General features: G+C 43.3%; 1 protein-coding gene across 1 annotated transcript in view; it reads left to right on the forward strand.

Annotated features, from left to right (window-relative positions):
• LOC137097955 (unconventional myosin-XV-like) overlaps positions 1-24840 on the forward strand; it is an 84438-nt gene that overhangs the window by 11882 nt on the left and 47716 nt on the right. Inside the window, exons 5-22 of the mRNA XM_067473444.1 lie at positions 1470-1544; positions 1645-1735; positions 2455-2456; positions 3878-3985; positions 6565-6631; positions 7045-7158; positions 7706-7867; positions 8122-8235; positions 8690-8748; positions 10623-10746; positions 10974-11069; positions 14484-14615; positions 15466-15591; positions 16443-16520; positions 18395-18549; positions 20734-20779; positions 21013-21137; positions 22577-22694. Coding sequence (XP_067329545.1) covers positions 1470-1544; positions 1645-1735; positions 2455-2456; positions 3878-3985; positions 6565-6631; positions 7045-7158; positions 7706-7867; positions 8122-8235; positions 8690-8748; positions 10623-10746; positions 10974-11069; positions 14484-14615; positions 15466-15591; positions 16443-16520; positions 18395-18549; positions 20734-20779; positions 21013-21137; positions 22577-22694 — 1792 coding nt within the window. The remainder of the gene's footprint in view (positions 1-1469; positions 1545-1644; positions 1736-2454; positions 2457-3877; positions 3986-6564; positions 6632-7044; positions 7159-7705; positions 7868-8121; positions 8236-8689; positions 8749-10622; positions 10747-10973; positions 11070-14483; positions 14616-15465; positions 15592-16442; positions 16521-18394; positions 18550-20733; positions 20780-21012; positions 21138-22576; positions 22695-24840) is intronic.

The raw sequence follows: 24840 nt of genomic DNA on the forward strand, positions 1-24840 counted from the left end.
TTATGTCCCTTTGAATATCCCCCTTTATCAAGCCATTTATCAAAATGTTATGATGTACTTCTATTCTATATGGTTGCATTTTAATTATGATTTCATATGTGATTTTATAGGAGCTTTTATCTTGTGCCCCACAGCTAATACATACATACATACATACATACATACATACATACATACATAATGTGTTGTTGAAGGCTTTCATGGCCAGAATGACTGGGATGCTGTGAGTTTTTCCGGCTGTCTGGCCATGTTCCAGAAGCATTCTCTTCTGACATATCGCCCACATCTATGGCAGGCATCTGTTGGAGGCAAGTGTGAATGTTGCAACTGGCCACATTGAAGCTGCAAGGCCACATTAGAATTAAATGGCCTTGCAGCATCAAAACCTGGCTGCTTCCTGCCTGGGGGGAATCCTTTTTTAGGAGTTATAAGCTGGCCCTGATTGTTTCCTGTCTGGAATTCCCCTGTTTTTTTAGTGCTGCTATTTATTTACTCTCCTGATTTTACAGTTTATTTTAATACTGATAGCCAGATTTTGTTCTTTTTCGGGCTTTGAAGCTGCAAGGCCATTCAATGCTAATCAAGCTGGCCAATTGCAACATTCACACCTGCCTCCAACAGACAAGAGTTCTTTCTCCCACCCTGGACATTATTCCACAGATATGTGCGTGCGTGTGTGTGTGTGTGTGTGTATATATACACACACACACACACACACACACACCACTTGCCAAGTTTCCAACAGACCTCACAACCTCTGAGGATGCCTGCTGTAGATGTGGGCAAAATGTCAGGAGAGAATGCTTCTGGAACATGGCCATACAGCCCAGAAAACTCACAGTAAACCCAATAATAATAATTATAATAATATTTTCGTGTCAGGATCATCTTGAGAAACTGCAAGTAGCTTCTGGTGTAAGAGAACTGGCCATCTGCAAGGATGTTACCTAGAGGAGACATGGATGTTTTGATATTTTTCTATCCTTGTGGGAGGTTTGTGTCATGTCTCCGCATGGGGAGCTGGAGCTGACAGAGGGAGCTCAACCCGCTCCTCCTGGATTCGAACTGTTGGTCAGCAGTGCTGCCAGCACAAGGGTTTAACCCATTGCACCACTGGAGGCTCAATAATAATAATAATAATAATAATAGTTGTTGTTGTTTCTTTAGTTTCTGCTAAATATAAACAAATACAGTTAAAGTTAATACCTACCCACAAGTAATATTAATACAAACAAATGACTAAAATGTCATTCTTATAATTTCATATTTAATTTCCCATCTCAGTGTCTCACTCCATTTTTTACTTTCATCTAAATTAATCATAGCATATTTCAACACTTTCCCCCCGATATAATACCTTATTTCCCCCTTCACATTCTCATTTCCCCTCTAGCATAGAAAATCTATATTTGATTTTAATTTCTTCCAAAGATTTCTGTTATTAATGTATCTTTCAATATTTTCTTTAGTCACCTTTTTGCCATCACTAGTATCGCCTACAGCAAGCTGAGAGATGCCAAATTCAACCAGTGTATTATTATAAGGTGAGCCCTTTATTGTCATAGTAGCCTCCTGTTTTTACTCCCTGTTTGCAAGGAAAAGTAAAAGGTTTTCTAAAGCACAAACCAATTGTGTTTCTTCTAGCGGTGAGAGCGGCTCTGGGAAAACGGAAGCCACCAAGCTGATCCTTCGTTACCTGGCGGCAATTAATCAGAAACACACAGCAACACAACAGGTATGTTGTTCTCATGGAGAGCCCCATTTCTCATTTCTACCTCTGAGTAAGCCTTTCTATTGATATACCGCCGTCTTGTGGTTGCATCCGAGCACTGCATAGATGCATATTTATTCTTTTTTAGATCTCCTAGCTCTAAACAGGGTGGATTTTTTAATTGAACCCTCACTGGTATTTTAAGTTGGTTAATGAAGAGTATATATACTGAGTTTGGTCCAGATCCATCAAGCCATGCAGGAGATTTTGCAGAATAAACATACAAACATATATTAATCTCTCCCCTCGAGTTGGCCTTTCTAGCTATATGCTGCCCTCTTGTGATTGCATCTGAGTACTGCATGGACACATACATATATAATCAGTTTTGGGGGCCTAGCCCCAAATGAGGTGGATTTTTTACATTGAAATCCTGCCGGTATTTTAAGTTGGATTATGAAGGGTATGTATCCTAAGTTTACTCCAGATCCATCAAGCTATGCAGGAGATTTTGCAGAATAAACATACAAACATATATTAATCTCTCCCCTCGAGTTGGCCTTTCTAGCTATATGTTGCCCTCTTGTGATTGCATCAGAGTACTGCATGGACATATGCATATTGATTCGGTTTTGGGAGCCTAGCCTCAAATGAGGTGGATTTTTTACTTTTACAATTAAAAACATAGAGATTCAAAACATGCCAGATACAAAGTCAGACCTGCGTGAACATTGAAATAAAAGATGTCTTGACTGTGGGTAAAAGGAAGACTTCCCTTCTGAAACATTAACTTTCATTGTTTACTGTTTCTCAATCCTGGATGCTTCGGTTCCGGTGTCTCCCCAGATAGAGGTATGGAGTGATGGTTTTGTGATGCTGGGATTTCTGTGTGATTTCACCGAGTGGATCAAATTGCATGTCTTTCTGTTTCAGGTCATATATGGGGGACATAGGTGGACATTGTCCACTCTGCCCCATAATGACCTTTCCCTCCAGTCCCGAAGTTTGCACCATTGACCATTTTTGCAAACCCTCCCCATCTACAACTCTTCTATTTGCTGCTTTTTGAAGGCGCTCTTTAGGGCAGTGGTTCTCAACCTGAGGTCCCCAGATGTTTTTGGCCTACAATTCCCAGAAATCCTAACAGCTGGTAAACTGGCTGGGATTTCTGGGAGTTGTAGGCCAAAAACATCTGGGGACCTCAGGTTGAGAACCATTGCTTTAGGGAATGCTTTCCAAATAAGCTAGAGATGCATCTGCATTGTAGAATTAATACAGTTTGGCACTGCTTTAACTGCCATGGTTTAAAGCCGTGGAATCATGGGAGTTGTAGCTCTGCCAGGCTTTGTGCCTTCTCTGCCAAAGAGGGTTGGTGCCTCACCAAACTATAACTCCCAAGATCCCATAGCATTGACCTATGGTAGTGAAGAGACACAGGATGTTTATTCTGGGTTATGGTCTTTGGTGGAAACTACGGGTGCACCTATACCAGGCGTTGGCAAACTTCGTCCCTCCAGGTGTTTTGGACTACAACTCCCACAATTCCTAACAGCCGGTAGGCTGTTAGGAATTGTGGGAGTTGAAGTCCAAAACACCTGGAGGGACGAAGTTTGCCCAAGCCTGATCTATACTGTAGCTTTAAGGCAGTTTGATGACACATTAACTTAGTGCAGTTTGACACTCAATGCTGTGAAATCCTAGGAGTTGTAGTTTTACACAGTCTTCAGCCTTCTGTGTCAAAGAGATCATACTACAACTCCCAGGATGACTTTCGTTGCATCTATACTATGGACTGAATGCAGTTTGACACCACTTTAATTGCCAAGCGCATTGCTATGGAATCCTGGGAGTTGCAGTTTGCTTAAGCTCCAGCCCTCTTTGGCAAAAGAGTCTAAAGACCTTGCAAAATTACAACTCCCAGGATTCCATAACCTTGAGCCATGGCAGTTAAAGTGGTGTCAAACTGAATTCATTCTACAGTATAGATGCATTCTCAGAATTGATTTACAGTCTGTCCTCTCTGGTTTGCTTTCCTCGCTTTCCTCCTTTTCCCTCTGGAATGCCTTGATTTAGAAGGGACTGCTTCTCGCTTTTTCCGTGTCACGATGCATTCAAGGTATACATTTGTAATTTGTCAATTCTGAATCTCTTCCCATTCGCTCCGAGCCAGATCCTCGAAGCCACTCCTTTGCTGGAATCCTTCGGCAATGCCAAGACGGTGCGCAACGACAACTCCAGCCGGTTTGGGAAATTTGTGGAAATTTTTCTGGAGGAGTAAGTAACTCTCACTTGTTCCTTTCTCCCCTGCCTTTCAGCCTGCTTGCTTCAACGTGGAATATATATATATATATATATATATATATATATATATATATGAATTCCATTGAATAGAATTTAGTGTGCATATAATTGTTGTAGTTCAGCCAGCTCAAGATGGTTCTCCAGTTGGGAGAACAGAGGAGGTTTCGGAGCAAGGTGTTGTTTTGGAGTGTGGGAATGAAACTGCTTTGGAAGCCGACAAGCAGGGAGGGGGGGGGGATAACATTAGCTCATCTGAAGAAGTAGCTGGCTTAGAGATATTACGCTGTTTACATCCCGTATAGACTACTTCAATGTGCTCTACGTGGGGTTGCCTTTGAAGACTGTTCGGAAGCTGCAAATGGTCCAATGAGCAGCAACGAGGTTGCTAACAGGAGCGGCACTCAGGGAGCACACAACTCCTCTGCCACGCCAGCTCCACTGGCTGTCAGTTTGCTTCCAGGCACAATTCAAAGTACTGGCTTTAGCCTATAAAGCCCTAAATCAGTGGTTCTCAACCTGGGGTCCCCAGATGTTTCTGGCCTACAACTCCCAGAAATCCCAGCCAGTTTACCAGCTGTTAGGATTTCTGGGAGTTGAAGGCCAAAAACATCTGGGGACCCCAGGTTGAGAACCACTGCCCTAAATGGTTTCCGTCCAACTTACCTTTCTGAACGTATCTCTCCTTATGAGCCATCTAGGACTCTAAGATCTTCTGGGGAGGCCCTGCTCTCGCTCCTGCCTTCTTCGCAGATGCATCTGGCGGGGACAAGAGACAGAGCCTTCTCAGCGGTGGCCCCTCAACTGTGGAACGCCCTGCCTAGAGGAATAAGATTGGCTCCCTCCCTCCTGACTTTTTGAAAAAAGATGAAAATCTGGCTTTTTGAGCAGGCCTCCCCAAATATGGCATAGCTAAACGGAATTATGGAACTACTTGATAACGCAACGGAATAACAATTTGATACGGAGACGCCCACAATAATGTTTTAAGGCTTTGTATGGTTTGTATTGTTCTTATAGCATATGCTATTGTTTTAAACAGAATTTCTTGATTGTTTTTACTTGTTATAATTGTTGAGGCATCGAATTGTTGCCAATTTATGAACCGCTCCGAGTCGCCGAGTCTGGGCTGAGAGGGGTGGTATATAAACATAGCAAATAAATAAATAAGCTGTTCCTGCAGGAGAGGAAATTCAGGTGCAAGCAAAGCCATGGGAAGGAGAGACAGAAGTAGGTCAAAGGAATGTGTTCATGTTTTGAGGCCCTTAAATGAGAGCGAGAGCTATTAGGATTTCAGATAAAGCAACTTCGTTACTGGAGTGGGAAACTCCTGTCTTGTTCCTAGTTCATGCTTTATGTTCAAGGCCCAAGATTCCTAGTCAAGTTTTGCTTCTTGCTTTATGGATTTACTTATGGGTTCATGCTCTTGTTTTGTTCCTTGTTTTCTGGATTAAAGTTCAAGTTTTAACCCTTGTTTTTGGATTTACCTATTGCCTATGGGACTTGCTTTTCTGAGGTGCAACAATAATCTAGATTGCAATTCAAGCCAACCGACATTATGGCATTTGGGTGGTTTCCTGCAAATCAAAGGAGATGCTTCTCATCTTCTCCCATCACACATAAAATGGCACTTGCTAATTAATTAACGGCGTCCTTGCAGTCATGCCGGCCACGTGACCTTGGAGGTGTCTACGGACAACGCCGGCTCTTCAGCTTAGAAATGGAGATGAGCACCACACCCCAGAGTCTGACACGACTGGACTTAATGTCAGGGGAAAACCTTTACCTTTACTAATTAATGTAGTTTTAGGTATACAATAATAATAATATAATAATAATAATAATAATAATAATAATAATAATAATACTGTATTTGTACCCCGCTACCATCTCCCCAAGGGACTCGGTGCGGCTTATATGAGGCCAATGGATGTGTCTGCACTATTGAATTAACATAGTTTGATACCACTTTCACCGCCCCAGCTCCAAGCTATGGCATCCTGGGTGTTGGTAAGGTCTTGAGACTTCTCTTCCCAAGAATGGAAACTACAACTTCTAGGATGCTATAGCGATGAACAATGTAGGTTGAAGTGGTATCAAACTGCATTCATTCTTCAGTGTAGATGTACCTCTTTGCCAGATCGAGACCATTCCTCGTTGATGTTTTATGGAGGGTCCACTTCTAAAGCTTGGAAAGATGTCTCCTAAGGTTAACTCTTAGCAGGAAGACTTTAAAGCAGGCATGGGCGAACTTTGGCCCTCCAGGTGTTTTGGACTCCAACTCCCACAATTCCTAACAGCCGGTAGGCTGTTAGGAATTGTGGGAGTTGAAGTCCAAAACACCTGGAGGGCCAAAGTTCGCTCATGCCTGCTTTCAAGCAATGTTATGCTGGGAGTTTTAGTTGCTTTTAATCCCTTGGAGACTTTTCAGTCTTACGGCAATGTCCAGAAAGGGTTTTCCACGCCCCGCTTAAATCCCGCATTTACCTCCCAAATTCCCTGAATGCTGGAAAGCAATGCAAGGAGAGCCAACCCAAATTTGTTTGTCTCCCCAGCAACGGGTCCATCTGCGGTGCCATCACTTCCCAGTACCTTCTGGAGAAATCGAGGGTCGTCTTTCAGGTGAGGCGGGCACTTCGCTTGCATTTCCCTAACCATCTTTTCGTTGCGTGTCCTCGAATTGTTCCTGACATTACAGAGACTCTGTTTTCTTGTCATTTGCACTTGGAGAGGGTTTTCCTTTGCTTCCCTTGAGGCTGAGAGAGCATGACCCACCCAAGGTCTCCATTACGTTTCCATGGCAGAGCAAGATCCAAACCCTGGCTTCCCGAGTCTCTTTCAGGCAATGAGTCTGATTAAAATAATAGCAACCAATACACTATGTAGCACAATTTTTGTTCCTGGATATCTAAGGGGCAAATATGTGGGACATGGGACCCCAATTCCCCATCATGTGGGCTATTAATTTGGCGATGCCTTTCCAACCCCAGATTTGGTGCCGATGATCCTCTCTCTTCTCTTGCCTCATTTCTTAGGCCAAAAACGAACGCAACTACCATATCTTTTATGAGATGCTGGCTGGACTTCCTGCCCAGCAGAAGAGGAAATTTGGCCTCCAGGAGGCAGAAACCTACTACTATCTCAACCAGGTAGGGAGCAATGGCCACGAAGTCAAGGTGCCGTTGGGCAAGTGGAGCAAATCTCCTTAAACATATATATATATATACAAATATATAACAAGTATATATACCTGATGTTTTTTATTTGGGGGGGGGGGGTCCTGGCCCCAAAATGAGCTGGATTATAATTACTTTTAATTATAATTAGAGGGTGTATTGTTGAAGGCTTTCATGGCCTGAATACTGGGTTGTTGTAGAATTTTTCGGGCTACATGGCCATGGTCTAGAGGCATTCTCTCCTGATGTTTCGCCTGCATCTATGGCAAGCATCCTCAGTGGTAGTGAGCCATGCTTGCCATAGATGCAAGCAAAAGGGGAAGGTAACAGCGCTCTACGAAGTCATGCTGGCCACATGACCTCGGAGGTGTCTACGGACAATGCTGGCTCTTCAGCTTAGAAATGGAGATGAGCACCATCCCCCAGAATCGGACACCACTGGACTTAATGTCAGGGGAAAACCTTTACCTTTACCTATGTCTATGTATACCCCTGCCCTCCTCTTTGATCTCTTTCCCAGGGAGGAAACTGTGAGATTCCTGGCAAAATGGACCTGGAGGACTTCCACCGCCTCCTTGATGCCTTGGAGATCCTGAACTTCACTCCTCAAGACCAGGAGAGCATCTTCCGGATCCTGTCCTCCATCCTTCACCTGGGGAACGTCTACTTTGAAAAATACGAGGTGAGCGCAGACTCTGGGGGAAAGTTCATCTTTCCAGAGTCAACCTGGAGCCTATGATTCGCAGGGATTCTGGGATTTGTAGTCCAAAGAGGAATTTCATTGTGTAAATGTGCTGCAGGATTTCCTGCAAAGACAAAATTATGCCGCTTAATAAACTTTTTCCATGTTTTTGTTGTAGGAAATGACATTTCTAACCCAGGAACATGAATCGTATTACATAATGTAATGCCACTCTTGAATTTGTTGCTTTGCAGACGGACTTCCAGGAAGTGGCCTCGGTTGTTAGTGCGAGGGAGATCCGTGTTGTGGCCGAACTCTTGCAAATCTCTCCCGAAGGATTGCAACGGTCCATCACCTACAAAGTGACGGTAAGAGGAGGAGGAGTAGACCGCGGGATCCAGCCAATGGGATGCTTTTTTGTGTCAGGAGCAACTTGAAAAACTGCAAGTCACTTCTGGTGTGAGAGAATTGGCCATCTGCAAGGACGTTGCCCAGGGGACACCCAGATGTTTGAAGCTTTACCATCCTTGTGTGAGGCTTCCCTCATGTCCCCAAAAGGGAAGCTGGAGCTGACAGAGGGAGCTCATCCGCACTCTCCCTAGATTCGAACCTCCAACCTGTCAGTCTTCAGTCCTGCCGGCACAAGGGTTTAACCCATTACACCACCAGAGACATTTACATCTTTGAATATTAAAGAACGAGAGATTTGGAGAGGCAAGAAAAACTGTTTCTTCATAGCTGACCTGTGGAACTCTCCACTACAAGACGGAGGCTGCTAACTTTAAAACATTTCTTTTTTCCTTCCCTTTGCTTTCTCCATAGGAGACCATGAGGGAGAAGATTTTCACTCCGCTCACTGTCGAGAGTGCGGTCGATGCCAGGTAAAAAAGGGGACGATGGGAGTTGGGGTCCTTGGGCAACTTGGGCAACTTGGGAAACATAGGTTTCTCATGTGTCAAGGAGACTTGTGCCTTGAGATAAATGGCATCAACCTGTTCTGAATGTTCATGATTTTTTCTGCATTTTGAGATATTTTGCGCAGAAAATTCACTTGCAACAAAAACAATTGGTTCCTGGCACAAAGTGATCTGTATTGTCGAAGGCTTTCATGGCTGGAATCACTGGGTTGTTGTAGGTTTTTTCAGGCTACATAGCCATTTTCTAGAGGCATTTTCTCCTGACGTTTCGCCTGCATCTATGGCAAGCATCCTCAGAGGTTGTGAGGTCTGTTGGAACTAGGAAAAAGGGTTTATATATCTGTGGAATGACCAGGGTGGCACACAAAGAACTCTTGTCTGTTGGAGCTAGGTGTGAATGTTTCAACTGACCACCTTGGAACTAGGAAAATGGGTTTATATATCTGTGGAATGACCAGGGTTGGGCAAAGAACTCTTGTCTGTTGTAGCTAGGTGTGAATGTTTAAACTGACCACCTTGGAACTAGGAAAATGGGTTTATATATCTGTGGAATGACCAGGGTTGGGCAAAGAACTCTTGTCTGTTGTAGCTAGGTGTGAATGTTTCAGCTGACCACCTTGGAACTAGGAAAATGGGTTTATATATCTGTGGAATGACCAGGGTTGGGCAAAGAACTCTTGTCTGTTGGAGCTAGGTGTGAATGTTTAAACTGACCACCTTGGAACTAGGAAAATGGGTTTATATATCTGTGGAATGACCAGGGCGGGGCAAAGAACTCTTGTCTGTTGGAGCTAGGTGTGAATGTTTCAACTGACCACCTTGATTATCCTTTGATGGCCTGGCAGTGCCTGGGGCAATCTTTTGTTGAGAGGTGATTAGCTGTCCCTGATTGTTTCCCCTCTGTTGTTTTGCTGTTGTAATTTTAGAGTTTTTTAAATACTGGTAGCCAGAACAAAATCAGGTACATCTAATCAGCTCTCAACAAAAGATTACCCCAGGCACTGCCAGGCCATCAAAGGCTAATCAAGGTGGTCAGTTGAAACATTCACACCTAGCTCCAACAGACAAGAGTTCTTAGCCCCACCCTGGTCATTCCACAGATATATAAACCCCTTTTCCTAGTTCCAATAGACCTCACCACCTCTGAGGATGCTTGCCATAGATGCAGGCGAAACGTCAGTAGAAAATGCCTCTAGAACGTGGCTATATAGCCTGAAAAAACCTACAACAACCCACAAAGTGATATGTTCTCTATGCAAAACATACAGTACTCTTCAATGCCGAAAGTGTGCTTTGTGTACTGAGTTTGACTCGTTCCACAATGTGAGTTTTTGTGCAGAATCACCCAACATGCTAAACATTGATATGAACTTGTTGGGGATTTTCGTGATATTTTGACATTCCGGGACTTTTTGAGCAGGAAAATTCACTTTCATCCCCTTCTCCAAATTGGTCCCCAGCACAAAATACTATGTTTTCTATGCAAAATGTGCAGTGCTCTTTGATGCCGACACTGTGTTTTGTGCACAAAGTTCAACTTGTTACACAATGACATTTTTCGTTCAGAATTGACCAAAATGCAAAAAAAGTACAATAATGCAATATGATCCTTAGCGGTTTGAGCTGTGTTTTGTGCACCAAGTTCAACTTTTTACACAATGACATTTTTCGTGGGGAAGTGACCAAAATGCGAAAAATTGTGCGATAATTCAACATGATCCCTACTGATTTGGAGACAAATCGTTGGGAACAGATTCCTTCTTGCTGTTTGGAATGAGCTAAGAAAAGAGTTTCGCTTTGTAATTGTGGTGTTTTTGTGGGTTTTCCTCCCTTCCCAGAGACGCCATTGCGAAGATTTTGTATTCGCTCCTCTTCAACTGGCTGACGGACCGCATCAATAAGCTCATCTTCCCTCGGCAAGAAACCCTCTCCATCTCAGTTTTGGATATCTATGGATTTGAGGTGCGATCTTGATCCAGGGTGCATCTACATTGGAGCATAAATGCAGTTTGATACCACTTGTATTGCCATAATTTGATACTATGGGATCCTGGGATATGAAGTTTGGGAAGCTCTTGAGCCTTCTAAGACCAAGAGTACGGAGAGTTTGCAAGACTACAATTCCCAAGTTTCCATCCCATTGAGCTCTTCGTTTGCTACTCCATGTTTCTTTCCTTATTTTTGAACAGGATCTCGGTTTCAACAGCTTTGAGCAACTCTGCATCAACTACGCCAATGAATACCTCCAGTTCTTCTTCAACAGGATTGTCTTCAAGGAGGAGCAAGTAAGAACCAGATCTGTCCTGACCCCTCCAAAATGGGAAGGTCTTGGATTTTAGTTGAATCTACTTACACTTGTTTGTGGATTTTGCTTTGTTTATGTCCTCATTTTGTTTTGGTGTTGGTGCCATTTTTTCTCCGCAGCTAGGAAATTTCTACAAACCTCTCTCCTGCATCCCGAATTTCAACAGATACTGTTACTCGGTCAGTCAATGCCTTTCATGGAGGGAATCACTGGGTTGCTGTGAATTTTCCAGGCTGTCTGGCCACGTTCCAGAGCTTCTCTCCTGATGTTTATTTATTGATTGATTTATTTACCACATTTGTATACTGCCTTTCTCAGCCAGAAGCATCTCAAGGTGGTTCACAGTCGGCAGCGATTTGATGCCATAACAATTATATAAATACAGCTAAAAAAATTACAAAAACAATTAAAACATTTAAAATGTTGTATAAAAACAATATAGCCTGTAAAAACAAAATCTTCGGCATCTCTTTACTAAAATCTTTGTTCAATTGCAACATCGGTCGTTCCATATATTCATTTTCATCTAATTATGCTCCATTATTAAAAGCTTGCTAAGCTATAACATGGAGGACAACAGAGTTAAGACAGTAATGTTATCCTGGGCCAAGGACCTGGGCAGACCAATAGAATTGGACAAATGGGAATACCTATGGAACAAAGAATTCAAATTTACTTTATCGGGTTCAATCAGGGAGAATCAATACAAAATGTTTTATAGGTGTTATATCACTCCAGCAACATTGGCTAAAATGGACAAATCACAACAAGGTATTTGCTGGAGGTGCAGGAAACAGAAAGGGACATTTCTCCACATGTGGTGGGCCTGTGTGATCATACAGGAATTTTGGGATAAGGTAATTAAGGAGACAAATAAAATGTTACATAACAAGATTTTTAAAAGCCCAGGACTGTGTCTGCTAGGTCTACAGAGAGAAAACAATAATCAAAAGGAGCAAGAAATATATCAATATAGCTTTGCAGCGGCAAGATTGACCATAGTCAAAGATTGGAAAGGGGAAAAAGGTCTAACCAAAAAGGATTGGAGGGAAAGAATGCAAGAATATATGCTAATGGCCAGACTAACTTATAACAGGAGGAATAAGAGTAATGAGGACTTTCTAGAAAAATGGAAGTTGGCCGTGGCATATCTGAATAAAGAGTCAGTAATATAGAGGAGCTCCATTAGGAATTTAGGTTTACCATGAATAAGGATAGATAAATAGGCTTAAAGGTTTCATAGTGTTTCAGTGTGGGAAGCCATGGTGAAGGGTGCACAGGTGTGGGGATGAGGGTTTATTTTGTTTAGGATAGGGGTTTTGGGATGATTGTAAGGTCTGTGGTATGTGCATAAAATGCCATGTGCTGTTTTCCTGAATGTTATGGAAAAAATTTAATACAAAGCTCTGACTGAAAGCAGTGGAAAACAGGTAGAAATAGCAAGTCTATGTGTATTAAGATATGTAAATGATAATAATTTGTACTCAATGACAAAATTAACTGATTGATTGAATAAGGTAGATAGGCATGTACACGTCAAAAATATTGGTACCTGATTTTATCTGCCATGTTTTGCTTTTCTGTTATGTTTTAAACAGTTTTAACCACACAAAAAAATTTAAATTTAAAAAAAAGCTTGCTCGAAGAGCCAGGTCTTAACCTTTTTTGCAGAATGTCAGAAGGGAGGGAGTCAATGTTACATCCCTGGAAAGGGCGTTCCGATAGCCAAGGGGCCACCACTGAGAAGGCCCTGTCTCTTGTCCCCTCCAAACACATCTGCGAGGAAGGCGGGATTCAGAGCAGGGCCTCCCCAGACAATCTTAAGGTCCTAGATCAGTGATGGACAAGCTTCTGCGGTTGGTGTGTCAAAATTCGCCAAAAACCTGAGCATTACTTGGGTGGGGTGTCACTTCAAGAAAAAAAATGGCAATATTTATCGTTTAAATAAGAAAAATGTATAATCCATGCTGAGTTATAGAGTGAACAATGCTCAAATGTGCAGATGTTAAATTTGTAGAGCCTTTTACAAATTTAAGGATGGAATTAGTTTGGCTCTTATAAGGTGTACTTCTCTGTGTCTGCGTGTCATCAAAAATAGCCATGCGTGTCAGTGCTGACACGAGTGTCATAGGTTCACCATCACAGTCCTAGATGGTTCATAAGGAGAGATACATTCAGATAAGTAAGCTGGACCGGAACCGTTTAGGGCAGTGGTTCTCAATCTTCCAAGTACCGCGACCCCTTGAGAGAGTTCCTCATGTGGTGGTGACCCCCAACCATAACATTATTTTCGTTGCTACTTCATAACTGGAATTTTGCTCCTGTTATGAATCGTAATGTAAACATCTGACATGCAGGATGTATTTACATTCGCTGGACAAAATTTGCCACAAATATCCGATTCACCCAAATTTGAATACTGGTGGGGTTGGCTGGGATTGATTTTATCACTTGGGAGTTGTAGTTGCTGGGATTTATAGTTCACCTCCTACAATCAAAGACCATTCTGAACTCGACCAATGATGGAATTGAACCAATCTTGGCATACAGAACTCCCATGAACAACAGAAAATGCTGGAATGGTTTGATGGGCATTGGCCTTGAGTTTGGGAGTTGTAGTTCACCTCCATCCAGAGAGCACTGTGGACGCAAGCAAGGGTGGATCTGGACCAAACTCGGCACAAATACTCAATATAACCAAACGTGAACACTGGTGGAGTTTGAGGAAAATAAACCTTGACATTTGGGAGTTGTAGTCGCTGGGATTTGTAGTTCACCTACAATCAAAGAGCATTCTGAACCCCACCAATGATAGAATTGGGCCAAACTTTCCACAAAGAACCCCCATGACCAACAGAATAAATAAAAATGGTGTGTTTTCTAATGGTCTTTGGTGACCCCTCTGAGATCTCTTCGTGACCCCCTCCCCCAGGGGTCCCGACCCCCAGGTTGAGAAACACTGGTTTAGGGCTTCGCCCACATCTGTAGCAGGCATCCTCAGAGGTTGTGAGGTCTACAAATCAGTCTGAGGAGCAGCTTAGGGGGATACATATAATTAGCTTGTAGAATAGAAGGTTGGGAGGGGAACATGATAAATATTGGAAAGGAGGTCCCAAGGTTGTTTTCTGCTGCTCCGGTGACTGGAACCCACTGGAGCCATGGATTCAAATTACAGGGAGGAAAGATTCCGCCTAAACGTTAGGAAGAAGGGTGGTTTGAAAGTGCAATCTGCTACTGCCATGGAGTCTCCTTCTCCAGAGGTTTTTAAGCCGAATCTGGATGGGCTTGGATTGTGCCTTCCTGCCTGGCAGAAAGGGGTTGGACTGGATAGCCTTAGGGGATCCCTTTCAGTGCTAAGATTCCATGATCCAATCCCCTTGTGTTTTGCCGGCAGGAGGAATATATCCGTGAGCACCTGGAGTGGAGAGAGATCCTCTTCAACGACAACCAGCCCTGCATCGATCTCATCGCTCAGAAGCCGTATGGGATTTTGAAGATCCTGGACGACCAAAGCAGTTTCCCTCAGGTGACTCTTCTGGGCAGGCAGCTTGTTTGCACACTTCGTCCCTATCTACACTGCTACTAAAATCCATGCAGTGTGGACTCATATAATCCAGTTCAAGGCAGATAATGTGGATTATCTGTTTTGATAATCTGGATTATATGGCAGTGTAGAAGGAGCCTTATATCAGTGCAATTTGCTGGCCAACTTGCTTCTCATCATTCAATTAACTGACTTCAGACACAGTTGTTTACTATGCTGTTTTATGTTGTTGATTTTGTTATTTTATATTTTGTTATTGTGTGTTTATTATGTTGTATTATTTAGGGCTTGGCCTCATGTTAGCTGCCCCAAGTCCCCTTTGGGGAGATGGTGGTGGGTTATAAATAAAGTGTATTATTATTATTATTATTATTATTATTATTATTATTATTATTATTATTTCTGCTTCAGAGTGGTCCCTGACCAAAATGGTCCCTGGTCAAAAATAGGTTGGGAACCTTTTTGTTGATTGTAAATTGCATTGACTGCATTATTGAATTTTTCTCCCATGTCCAATTCTTGTATTAATGTCTTAAAGAAATCCCAATTCAAATTATCAAACGCTTTTTCAGCGTCTATTGATAAAACCACTGCATTAGAAGTAATTTCTGAGAGCTGTCCAACAGTGGACCTTTCTGCCTCGGAGTCCGGTGGTAACTCCTTCCTTGGAGGCTTTTCAACAGAGACTGGATGGTCATCTGTTGGGCGTGCTTTGATTGTGCTTTTCCTGCATGGCAGGGGGGTTGGACTAGATGGCCCATGTGGTCTCTTCCAACTCTGTTATTCTCCGAGTCTATGACCTGGGTCTTCTTTCCTTTCTCCCTCCTTCCAGGCAACGGACCACACTTTTCTCCAGAAGTGTCACTACCACCATGGCTCCAACATACTCTATTCCAAGCCAAAGATGCCCCTTCCAGAGTTCTCCATCCGGCACTATGCAGGAAAGGTCACCTACCAGGTGAGGACCTGGGTATTTGGGGAGGGATAGACCTCACGGAGGAGGCCTGAGGTCTGTCGCTTTGTAGAAAGTCAGATGGCATTGGCCCCTACTTTGACTTGGAAGTCAAGGAGGAGATGCTGAGAAGGTACCCTTGGATTATTTGATATTGGCAGAACATATGGGACACATCACAGTATGGATGAGGCATTGGCCAACTTTGGCCCTCCAGGTGTTTTGGACTTCAACTCTCACAATTCCTAACAGCCGTTAGGAACCGTTAGGCTGTTAGGAATTGTGGGAGTTGAAGTCCAAAACACCTGGAGGGCCAAAGTTGGCCCATACTTGCTATAGGACCTTGTTTTACCCATTCAATAAATGGCCATTGTTTAGGTATTTTTCATGGTCTTCTATAAGATATTCCTGATCCTTCCTGTTTACTATCAAGACTCAATTGTCACTTTTGGCAGAAGCCATTCATTTCAATAGGGTTACTATCATCCATGGTAAGTTCAAGAAGTTATTCCCAATGGATGTGAGGTTTTTACTGTCTATGTCCGTTTCCGTCCTTCTGATTGACTGGATCTGAGTGTTCAAAACCAATTAATACAATACAATATAGCAATTACTAGGTTGCCCCTAGATTATTTTTGTGGGGTACAACATGGCTTCCATCCTGAAAACATAATTGAATTACACATTGTCAGGTTGAGAAGCTGCAATTCCCCATCCGACCTGTAACGGGGTGGCGCTAGAGAGCAACCTTAGTCAGGTGACTCCTTTTGGTTTGCGGCAGTATGTGGAGTTACTATATTGTATTTTTTTGGTACATAACATAGGTCTGGCCTTTCTCACCCCTTCCTTCTCGGCAGGTCCATAAATTCCTGGACAAAAACTATGACCAGGTTCGCCAAGACGTCCTGGACCTTTTCGTCAACAGCAAAACCAAAGTAGGTCCACGCTTTGTTGGATTTCCAAACTACAGTGTCCTAGGATCCTGGTGCATTGAGCCGTGGCAGATAAGAATGACCTCAAACTGTATTCAATCTACAGTGTAGATACAGACAGTCCCCAAGTTACAAACATCTGACTTACAAATGACCCATAGTTAAGAACGGGGGTGAGACAACAGGAAGTGAGAGAAATCTGCTCCATGGAAGGGAAATTCGTTCCTGAAAAGGTTATCATGAGTAAACGGTATCTTCGCTAAAGTTGTATCACCAATCCTTGTTTCCGCAACAAGCCACATTTTTCAAAATCAATGATCACAGGAACAGAAAGTGGGGTGAAATCTTCTGAACAGAGTCACAGGCAGCAAAACAAATGTCAGAGGGATGTCATCTCTTCCCTATGCTATCCAAAGCTTGCATGGATAGATAGATAGATGGATGGGTGGGTGGGTGGGTGGGTGGGTGGGTGGATAGATAGATAGATAGATAGATAGATAGATAGATAGGCCGGGCTTTAGCACAGCAGGTTAATCACCAAGCTGAAACAAATCTTCCCAACCACAAGTTCGAAGCCTGGGTCAGGGTGAGCTCAAGCCCAGCTTCTGGCTATCTAGCAATTTGTAAACAAATGTGAGTAGATAAATAGAAACCGCATTTAAAGCAAGGAGGTATTTAGGCATGGTGTTTTATTGCCAACCGGAAGGTTGACAGTTCGAAGCCCTGGTCAAGGTGAGCTCCTGACCTTTAGCTTAGCTTCTTCCTACCTAGCAATTTGAAAACAAATGTGAGAAGATAAATAGGGACTGCATTGAAGTGAGGAGGTATTTAGGCATGGTGCGATCAGAAAAAGGAGGAAGCTTACAAACAAAGAAAGCTCTTTGGCAGGGAAATAGAGCAACAGCACCCCCCGGTGGCCAGAACTGAGCACAGCCTCCAAAGATGCCAAAAGATATAATCCTATCTGTTGTCTGTCTAGGAACCCCCAGTGGTGCAGTGGGTTAAACCACTGAGCTGCTGAACTTGCTTACCGAAAGGTTGCAGGTTCGAATCCATGGAGAGTCATGAGCTCCCACTGTTAGCCCCAGCTTCTGCCAACCTAGCAGTTCGAAAACATGCAAATGTGAGTAGATCAATAGGTACCACTCCAGTCGGAAGGGAACAGTGCTACATACAGTCATGCTGGCCACATGACCTTGGATTTGTCTATAGATAACGCCGGCTCTTTGGCTTAGAAATGGAGATGAGCACCAACCCACACGCACACATACATGGCTAGAGTTATACTTAAAAATGTCCCCTTTCCAACTTACATACAACTTCAACCTACAGAATATACCTTGTTTGTAACTTGGGGACTGCCTATATACACCTTTCCCCTGTTTTAAGTCACTCTTCGCTTCCAAGCAAAGCTACACAGGGTTAATCTAGGTCAAGCTTTCTTAAACTGTGGGTCGCAACCCCATTTGGGGTCATCAAATTGAATGTGGGGGATCACAAAACATTTGCATTGCTTGCCATCTTGTGGCTTTGGAGGATATGGCCTAAACAAGCTTCTCCTTTGGCTAGACCAGTGGCTCTCAAGCTGTGAGTCCCCAGAGGTTTTGGCCTTCAACTCCCAGAAAACAGCTGGTAAACTGGCTGGGATTTCTGGGAATTGTAGGCCAAAGCACCTGGGAACCCAAAGGTTGAGAACCACTGGGCTAGACTTTGAGGACATTTTCTCACCTTCCTCCTTGCTCAGCATCTGGTAAACTAGTTCCTATCTTGCAGGGCAGTTTTGTGTTAGAAGAGAGAAGAGAGATGTGAGTGTCTGGACTCCATGGGTGGGGTATCTGGCTTTCCTTTAACCTGTACTTTGCCCCTCCTTGGCTTAGATGGTGGCCAACCTGTTCTTCAGCCATGCTCAAGTGGTGGCTCAACAAAAGACCATAATGGGAAGGAACAGCACCGGAAGAAGGAAATACAAGCCCCAGACGGTGGCGGCCAAGTTCCAGCAATCGCTTTTGGACCTGGTTGATAAAATGGAGAGGTGTGTGTCCATGTTGGGATGGAAAGAATATTTGCAAAGTGTGGGGTCCAACTACATCATTTTGACAGTGTTTCTGACGAGGTGGGATAGGTGCGTGATTTATAGTTTTCTTTCCAATCTGTCATGATGCCAGGGCACTGCTGTTACTCAGGCAGAGGTGAATCAAACAATCACCCAGTTGTTTTAATAGTCCAAAACATAAAGATAGCACTCAGCCACAGAATATAAAACAAAACTGACAGCAAACACTGTTGCAGGTTCAAGATAACACCGTTGTTCCGTCTCCCAGGAGACTGGTTTGCATTGCTCTTTTAGTTGCTTGGAGTGGCTGCCCCTTGCCTTTCTCCCAGGAGCTGCTGCAGCCTTGCAAAGCCTGGAGTTTAACAGCCAAAGGCGGGAAAAGCCAGTCTGCAAACTCTTTGCAATGATTGGCCTAGGGAGCAGCTCTTTGAGCCCGCCCCTTCTCCCGGGGAAAGACTTCCATTTTGGAGTCCTCCCTACCTGTTCAGTTTTGAAGAAGGAATCTGATGTGCTGGTGGCCAGACAGGTAGTTCCGACAAACCACTGTAAAAACAATTGAGTTATAGACATTGAGAACAATTGAGAAATTAAGATGGACAAAGAAGTTTATTGAGAAGAATTGAGCTATAGTTAGATAGATTATAAGAGAGTTATAGAGTATAAAGAAAAATAGATATTGAGCTTAGAGAATTGAGTTTTATTGAGTCTTACAAAGAGAGAGACTGCATTGCCTCATCTCCAAGGCTAATCTGGAGCTTAGATAGATAGGGAAAGATTTGTTCTTTCTAAAAGACAACAACTCTGGATTAGGGTGAAGGATCCCTGGACCCCTTTGCCACTTGGGGAAAGGCTGACTCAGTAACTGGTGGAGAAGAGAAAGAAGAAATATCTATTTGGTTTATCAGTTGACTGTTCTGTTTACAACTTTGAGAAATAAATATCCTTTTTTGATGTTCAGAACTTGTAATAGACTCAGTTGCTGAGAATCTCAATCTTCTCAAGAAAACACCAGCAGTTAGCTCAGACATAGGGAACAGCACATCATAGTTTTGTTTTTTAAAGCGTGTAACGGCACAACCGTAGCCAAAAGGTCCAGTACAGTAGTCAAATGCCAATAATTCAATGAGCAACGTCCAGGGATCAAGAGTCTATTCCGTAGTCAAAAGCCAGTCCAGAGATTCAAAGTTCCAGGGTTCCAAGAGAACAGGGGACAGGTCAGGAGACCGAAAATCCACAAACCTGGGGGAAACCAGCAGCATCTACCACCAAAATAAGACAATTACTTTTCTCCCAAAGCTAGCTCCTTATATCCAAAAACATCCAGCTGCAACCTATCTCTTGCATACCTCCACCTTTAATTGCTTTCACCCATGAACTCTTACTTACAGATTACTCAACCCTTTAGAACAGTGGTTCTCAACCTGTGGGTCCCCAGATGTGTTGGTCTTCAACTCCCAGAAATCCTAACAGCTGGTAAACTGGCTGGGATTTATGGGAGTTGTAGGCCAAAACACCTAGGGACCCACAGGTTGAGAACCACTGCTTTAGAACTAAGACTTACATTAACCCTTCCATCACCAACTACTAGTTCTACCACCACCAACCACCATCAACTGCAGAACATGATACATGACACAATCACACCCTCCCTAGATACGATGGTCTATATACAAAATATACACACTGATCAGAATCTCCTGATTCCCTATCAGTCAGTGGCATATACAACAATATACTCACAACGAGCAACAGGTAAGAGACGTACGGCACAATGGCAAGACAAGAAGAATCTTGGCAAGAGAGAAAAAAAACACACTTCCTGCCCTCTTTTATGCCCACTGCTTGCTCGTTATTGGCCAGGGACAAAAGTGAATGGTGCAACCTTCATCATGAATGTCACATGTTCATGACTCAGCTTTTTCCAGTCTATCTCCTAAGTTACACAACACCACCTCCTTAATCATGCAGCAGGTGTGTGACCACATGTCCATTAGAATTGCATTTTTACACCAATTTAAAGTAATGGGGTTGCAGTCAATGCATTCCTGTCTAACACTCCATTATCTATCTAATAGTCTCCAGTTCTCTCAAGTCCCAGTTTGGGGAGGAAGGTGAGGATTCTTTAATCCCAATAAATCAACAATTTTTCTCATTTCTCCGCAGGTGTAACCCTTTCTTCGTCCGCTGCCTCAAGCCCAACGATAAAAAGGTACTGCCTTTTCACACAATTGTCTTGGCAATAACAATTCTAAATGGGGTTTGCAGCATTTGAAGTAAGCTGAGGATGAAGGAAGGCGAGGGAAGAGAATCTAGGCGTTTTTAAAGCATCTGGGGAAAGTGGGAAGGCAGAGGAGTATTTGGTTTCCGTCCCTGAAATGGTGGAAGGTGTACCAAATTGCCACCTACTGAACAGCTCTCCTTTGGTGTTTGTTTCTTATCCAGGAGCCAGGGCTTTTTGAGTCGGACGTCGTCAGCAGCCAATTGCGGCACTCGGGCATCCTGGAGACCATCCGGATCCGGAAATTGGGATTTCCAGTGCGCATTCCTTTCCAGATCTTCATTGAGAGGTATAACAATGATTCTGGAGCAGGAAAAGAAGAAGGTTGGAGGGGTCTGCATTTAAATGACAATGTGTGACCAGGCTAAGTCTGTCGTTAAGCCCAGCTTTGCCCAAACTAAATCCAATGTTAAGACTAATTTTAGCTCAAATCTAACTTTGAGCTAAATCTAATACTATCCAACTTTTTCTGACTTAAGTCCAATATTAAGCTCATATTTTCTGAACCAGATCCAATGTTAAACCCAACTTTGAGCTAAATCCAATAATAATCTCAACTTCGAGCTAAATCCAATGTTTAGACCAACTTTGTCTAAACTAAAGCTAACTTTGAGCTAAATCTAATGCTATCCAACTTCGTCTAAGTTAAGTCCAATATTAAGCTCATATTTTTCTGAACTAAATCCAATTTTAAGCCCAATGTTGAGGTAAATCCAATATTAATCTCAACTTTGAACTAAATCCAATGTCAAGACCAACTTTGCCTGAACTAAATCTAACTTTGAGCCAAATCTAATGCCATCCAGCTTTGCCTGAATTAAGTCCAATATTAAGCTCATCTTTGTCTGAACTAAGCCCAACTTTAAGCCCAACGTTGAGGTAAATTCAATATTAAGCTCAACTTTGACGTAAATCCAATGTTAAGACCAACTTTGCCTGAACTAAATCCAACTTTGAGCTAAATCTAATACTATCCAACTTTGTCTGACTTAAGTCCGATATTAAGCTCATATTTTTGAACTAAACCCAACATTAAGTCCAACGTTGAGGTACATCCAATATTAATCTCAACTTCGAGCTGAAGCCAATGTTAAGACTAACTTTGTCTAAACTGAAGCTAACTTTGAGCTAAATCTAATGCTACCCAACTTTGTCTGAGTTAAGTCCAATATTCAGCTCATCTTTTTGTGAACTAACCCCAACATTGAGTCCAACTTTGAGCTAAATCCAATATTAATCTCAACTTTGAGCTAAATCTCATGTTAAGGCCAACTTTGAGCTAAGTCCAATATTAAGACCAAATTTGTCTTAGCTAAATTCAATATTAAGCTCAGCTTTGCCCAAGTTAAATCCAATATTAAGCTCATCTTTTTCTGAACTAAATCCAACGTTAAGCCCAACTTTGAGCTAAATCCAATATTAAGCTCAACTTTGAGCTAAATCTAATGTCAAGACCAACTTTGAGATAAGTCCAATATTAAGACCAACTTTGAGCTAAGTTCAATATTAAGCTCAGCTTTGCCCAAGCTAAATCCAATATTAAGCTCAGCTTTTCCCAAGCTAAGTCCAAAGTTAAGCCCAGCTTTGCCTGAGGTAAGGATTCTAGCATTTCTGGGTCCTTCTACAGAAGTCTATGGCCAACGTCCAGCCAAAGCTTACCATAAAATGAAGATGGAGGTCCAAACTCAGACTGCCTCATGTCAGGAGACCCCCTCTGTGTCCCTCCAGGTATCGCTGTCTTGTGGACATCAAGTCCGGCATGGTCGCCGACGGGTGGAACTGTGTTGGGGTCCTGAAGAAGCTGTGTGCTGTCACCCCAGATATGTACAGCATCGGGACCACCAAGGTAGGACAGACCCATCTTCCTGGGGTTGTGGGGGCCATTCCTGGGGCTTCTGGCTGTAATGGCGGATTTCATGGGTTCTTCACCTTCCTGTTGTATATTCAGTAGTCCTCCTGCTCCTCTCATCTCGTCTCAGTCCATCCAGACCCCAAGAGCCTCAGAAGAGAACCTTCTCACCACCTTCCCTACTCTCTTTCCTCTCTTCTACCCCTTCCTTCCTTCTTCTCCCCTTTCTTTTTTTGTTCTTCTCTTCATCTGCCCTTCTCTTTTTTTCTCCTCTTTCTTTACCTTTTTATCTTCTTTTACTCTTTTTCATCTGCCTTCCCTTCTTTCTCCTCATCTTCCTTCTTCTCTGCTTCCCTCCCTTTCTCCTCTTCCTTGTCTTCCTTCACCTTATTTTCTCCTTCCCTTCCTCCTCCTTTCTTCTTGTTATTGTTCTCCATCTTTTCTCCTCCACAACCTTTGTATCTTCTCCTATTTCTCCTCCTTCTAGTTCTCCTTCACTTTTTATTTTCTTAATTTTCCCTTCCTCTTCCACCACCTTCTTCCTCTTTTCCTTCTTCTTCTCTTCCTCATCCTTCCTTCTCCTTCCCCTTTTTTGTATTCTTCTCCTTTCTTCCTCCTCTTCTTTTCCTCAATATACACGTTTGTCTCCTCCTTCTCGCTTTTCTCCTTCTTCTCCTCCCCCTCACCTTGTTGTCTACTTCTTTCTCCTCTTCTTCGTTCTCTTCTTTTTTCTCCTCCTCCTCCTCTTTCTCCTCCTTTTCTTCTTCTTTCTCCTCCTCTTCTTCTTCTCCCCTTTCACCTTTCATCCTTCTCCTCCTCTTCTCTTTTTCTTCTCCTTCAATGTCAAAAAAGCCAATGGGATCTAGTATCTAGATCCTGTATTCCACACTGTGTCCAAATCTGGGCACCACCATTTAAGGGAGATGTTGACTCTATGCTGGAATGTGTCCAGAGGAGGGTGACTCAGAAGATCAAGGATCTAGAGAACAAGCCCTATGAGGAGCGGTTTCAAGAGCTGGGCATGTTTAGCCTGAAGAAGAGAAGGCTGAGAGGAGACATGATGAGGGCCATGGATCAAGATGGGAGGGGAAGTCATAGGAAGGAGGGAATAGGCTTCCTTTCTGCTGCCCTGGAGACTAGGATGCAATGGAACAATGGCTTCAAACTACAGGAAAGAAAGGAGATTCCACCTGAACTTCAGGAAGAACTTCCTGAGTGTGAGAGCTGTTCAGCAGTGGAACTCTCTGCCCCGGAGTGTGGTGGAGGCTCCTTCTTTAGAGGCTTTTAAGCAGAGGCTGGATGGCCATCCGTCAAGGGGTTTATTTATTTATTTATCGTGTCATCAGCAACCATACTATTGTATTACAATTCTAACAGAACAAAACAAAAACACAGATTAAAAAGAAAAAGGAAAAAAAACACACAAATTTTGCAAAGTTGGTAGTTGGTTAAATGTCCTTTGACCAGTATCTGGCCACTTGGAGTGCCTCTGGTGTTGCCGCAAGAAGGTCCTCCATTGTGCATGTGGCAGGGCTCAGGTTGCATTGCAGCAGGTGGTCAGTGGTTTGTTCTTCTCCGCACTCGCATGCCGAGGATTCCACTTTGTGGCCCCATTTCTTAAGGTTGGCTCTGCATCTCGTGGTGCCAGAGCGCAGTCTGTTCAGCGCCTTCCAACTCGCCCAGTCTTCTGTGTGCCCAGGGGGGAGTCTCTCATCTGGTATCACCCATGGATTGAGGTGCTGGGTTTGGGCCTGCCACTTTTGGACTCTCGCTTGCTGGGGTGTTCCAGCGAGTGTCTCTGTAGATCTAAGAAAACTATGTCTTGATTTAAGTCGTTGACATGCTGGCTGATACCCAAACAGGGGATGAGCTGGAGATGTCTCTGCCTTGGTCCTTTCACTATTGGCTGCTACTTCCCGGTGGATGTCAGGTGGTGCAATACCGGCTAAACAGTGTAATTTCTCCAGTGGTGTGGGGCGCAGACACCCCGTGATAATGTGGCATGTCTCATTAAGAGCCACATCCACTGTTTTAGTGTGGTGAGATGTGTTCCACACTGGGCATGCATACTCAGCAGCAGAGTAGCATAGCGCAAGGGCAGATGTCTTCACTGTGTCTGGTTGTGATTCCCAGGTTGTGCCAG

Source organism: Anolis sagrei, chromosome X, assembly GCF_037176765.1.
Source record: "Anolis sagrei isolate rAnoSag1 chromosome X, rAnoSag1.mat, whole genome shotgun sequence".
NCBI classification, from domain to species: Eukaryota; Metazoa; Chordata; class Lepidosauria; order Squamata; family Dactyloidae; genus Anolis; species Anolis sagrei.